The sequence below is a fragment of the Orycteropus afer genome, unplaced genomic scaffold, assembly GCF_000298275.1.
Source record: "Orycteropus afer afer isolate SDZICR_OR568_19922 unplaced genomic scaffold, OryAfe1.0 scaffold00006, whole genome shotgun sequence".
Classification (NCBI taxonomy): Eukaryota; Metazoa; Chordata; class Mammalia; order Tubulidentata; family Orycteropodidae; genus Orycteropus; species Orycteropus afer.
Genome location: NW_006921593.1, coordinates 25577161 through 25580265, shown reverse-complemented (window position 1 = coordinate 25580265; position 3105 = coordinate 25577161). Strand labels below are relative to the sequence as shown.

Genomic DNA, 3105 nt, shown 5'->3' with positions numbered 1-3105 from the left:
GGGCACCATCTAGTTCTTCTGGTCTCATAGTTGTATAGGTTGCAGATCGGATGGGGGTCACACATTTCTGCATTTGAGGCCCCTGGTGGCCAAAGCAAAGAGAAAAATAATCAATTACGTAACATAATAAGATAATATTCCATTACATAAAATAAAAAGGAACAAGTTGCTTAGAAAAAGTATAGGTGTCCCCAGCGCTGTCCAAATAAAGTTATGAATGTAATTAAGGGCAGCCGTGATAATAATTACTGCTGAGTAGAAACATCTTCTTGGTCTTTTTCCTCTCCCTTTTCTTAACAGACTGCTTAGGCACAGACTCGTGGTAGATTCAGCACTTGGACAGCTGCACGTTGTAACCGTTTATTGAGGTGTAGAAGGCACTTGACTGCTCACCAGATGGCTGGCGGTTCAAACCCATCAGCCACTCCTCGGAAGGAAGGTTGGGCAATCCTACTTCCGTAGTGATACTGCCTCGGAAACCCAAGGAGGGGTCGCTATGAGTCAGGGCTGACTCGACGGCACATAACAACAAAAACAACAACCCCCATCTTGGAGTTGATATTTAAAAATGGCTTTTTTTTTTTTTTTTTTCTGGCCACATGTGCTTGTTGACAACTTCTTGTGGGAGACAGTTCATCATTTCCAACACGAGCTTTTGCTTCATTTCTTTATTTTACTCTAAAGAAAGTATAACCTAATTTCTTGCAAAAATATCACTAAAAAGAAAAGACGCAACCCCAGAAGCAAGGTTCAATAATTTAAAATGGCAGCTTTGACTTCCTGTTTTCTGCTTTTTCTTTTTAGGGATAAAGAACATTTATCACAATTTCTCCCTTCCTTTCCCAACTTCCTTCTCTGCCCCTCTTTTTTCAGTTTTGGACAACCTCATAGCATTCCTAGTCAAAAGTAAGTGTAGAGGACAGGCCACCCCTGTTGAGTTTCAGGCACTAACAGATCCATCTCTGTATTTAGCTACAAGGAGAACATCGAGCGCCTCTCCAGACTTCACAAGGACCGCCCTGTGGAGCCTCTGGACCTGGCTGTGTTCTGGGTGGAGTTTGTGATGAGGCACAAGGGAGCACCACACCTGCGCCCTGCAGCCCATGACCTCACCTGGTACCAGTACCATTCTTTGGATGTCATCGGCTTCCTGCTGGCCATCATGCTGGGGGCCACCTTCATCACCTTTAAATGCTGTGTCTTTGGCTGCCAGAAGTGCTTTGGGAAAAAGGGGCGTGTTAAGAAAACCCACAAATCGAAGGCACATTGAGAAGCAGGTGGGAAACACAGTGACATTTCAATCAAATGCCTGGTGTTCAGTCAAATGCCTGGTGAATTCCAAATGTGCAGGCAGAGTTGACATTTAATTCATTTTAGTCTTATTAAGGAAGTACTCTACCATAAACCAGATATCCCAAAGTGCTTTTTTTTTTTTAATGAAAATAATTTAATCTCTAGTCACACCTATAGCTAAAGATACTTGAGTGTGTGTAGTACAGCCCACCCTCCAGTCTCTTTATTGAATCTGGACCTCACTGGTAATCTTTCTAATGATCTGATGAAAGGGTTGGACAGCTCCCTCCCTCATTTGCACTATCATTTTCTTACTGCAAACAATGTGGCCTGGACCTTTTGGAGCACAGGTTTTGGACATGGTCCCTGGACGGCCACCACTTCCAATGACAGTTTTGATGTCATTGTCTGTCTTCTGTAGAATGCTGTGATAGATCCTTTCACCAGTATTCAGACCCAGCCAAACCTGCTACCGTCCAGTAGACTCCAACTCATAGCAAACCTGTAGGACAGAGTAGAACTGCCCCCATAGGGTTTCCAGGGCTGTCGTCTTTACAGAAACAGACTGCCTCATCCTTCACCCATGGAGAAGCTGGTGGGCTGGAACCACCAACCTTTCAGTGAGCAGCAGAACGTCTAACCGCTGTGCCTCCAGGGCCCCTTTCACCAGCAATGGCCAATCCTAGTTCATGCACTTGCTGCTTTGGGGACACATTGTGTGTGGAAATGTTTGTTCTTGAAAGTGTAGTGCCTTGTATGTGAAATGAATGAATTACATAGTCCTTTGAAGGAGCTCTGGTGGCATAGTGCCTAAGGCATTTGACTGCTAACCAGAAGGCTGGCAGTTCAAACTCACCAGCCTCTCCTTGGAAGGAAGATTGGACAATCTACTTCCATAGTGATACCGCCTTGGAAACCCAAAGAGGGGTTGCTATGAGTCGGGTCTGACTCGACGGCAATGAGTTTGTTTTTTGAGTCCTTTGAGGACAGTGTACGATTTCTGACTTTGGGAAAAGGGATCGATGTGATAAACTTAATGGAGGATGTATTTGAGAGGATAATTGTTGCTAATGCCCAATGGATCTGAATTTGATTGTGTCTGCCAAGCGTATTTTCTGTCATGTTTCCCACAACTCAAAATATATTAATAAAATAATATAAATTATGTTTCTTAGGTGTTCTTTTCTTCATTGGTATTGCATGTATTTATTGTTAAATTACATTTTCGAATTACAAAGTAATGCATGATGCTGACAGAATTTTTTTTTAATGATACTCATTGTTTGGTGGAAGCTTACACAACATATTAGGTTCCGATTTAACAACTTGCTACACAAATTGCTCAGTGCCATTGGTTACAGTTTTCAACAGTCTGTCAACATTCTCGTTATTTCATCTGGTTGTTCTCTTTCCAGCACTGTAGTTCCACTGCCCCTTGTCTTCTTATCTCTGCTTTAGAGGAAATGTTGGCCCTTTAGTCTCATAGAGATGATTAGTTAAAGATGCACACTACTTATGGGCGACATTTTTAATTTTAGGAGTTAATCTGTTATTTAGCTGAAAGGTAACCTCAGGGAATGGTCTCAGTTCAAAATTTAAAGAGTGTCTCAGGGGAATACTCTCAGGAGGCCTCCAGTCTCAACTGGCCCAGTAAGGCTATATTTTTAAGCATTTGGGTTCTGTTCCACATTTTCCCCCCATCCTGTCAGGAACTATCTAGTGTCTGACAGAAAATTTGAAAAATGTAGATGTGCACACACACATGTATGTGTGCACATTTATACACACATGTATATTCTTACACAAGGAAAT

General features: G+C 42.4%; 1 protein-coding gene across 1 annotated transcript in view; it reads left to right on the top strand.

Annotated features, from left to right (window-relative positions):
* Positions 1-1270, top strand: part of LOC103199418 (UDP-glucuronosyltransferase 1A1-like) — a 16556-nt gene extending 15286 nt beyond the window's left edge. Inside the window, exon 5 of the mRNA XM_007943710.1 lies at positions 973-1270. Within this exon, the coding sequence (XP_007941901.1) occupies positions 973-1270 (298 nt within the window). The remainder of the gene's footprint in view (positions 1-972) is intronic.
* Positions 1271-3105: the final 1835 nt, after the last annotated feature.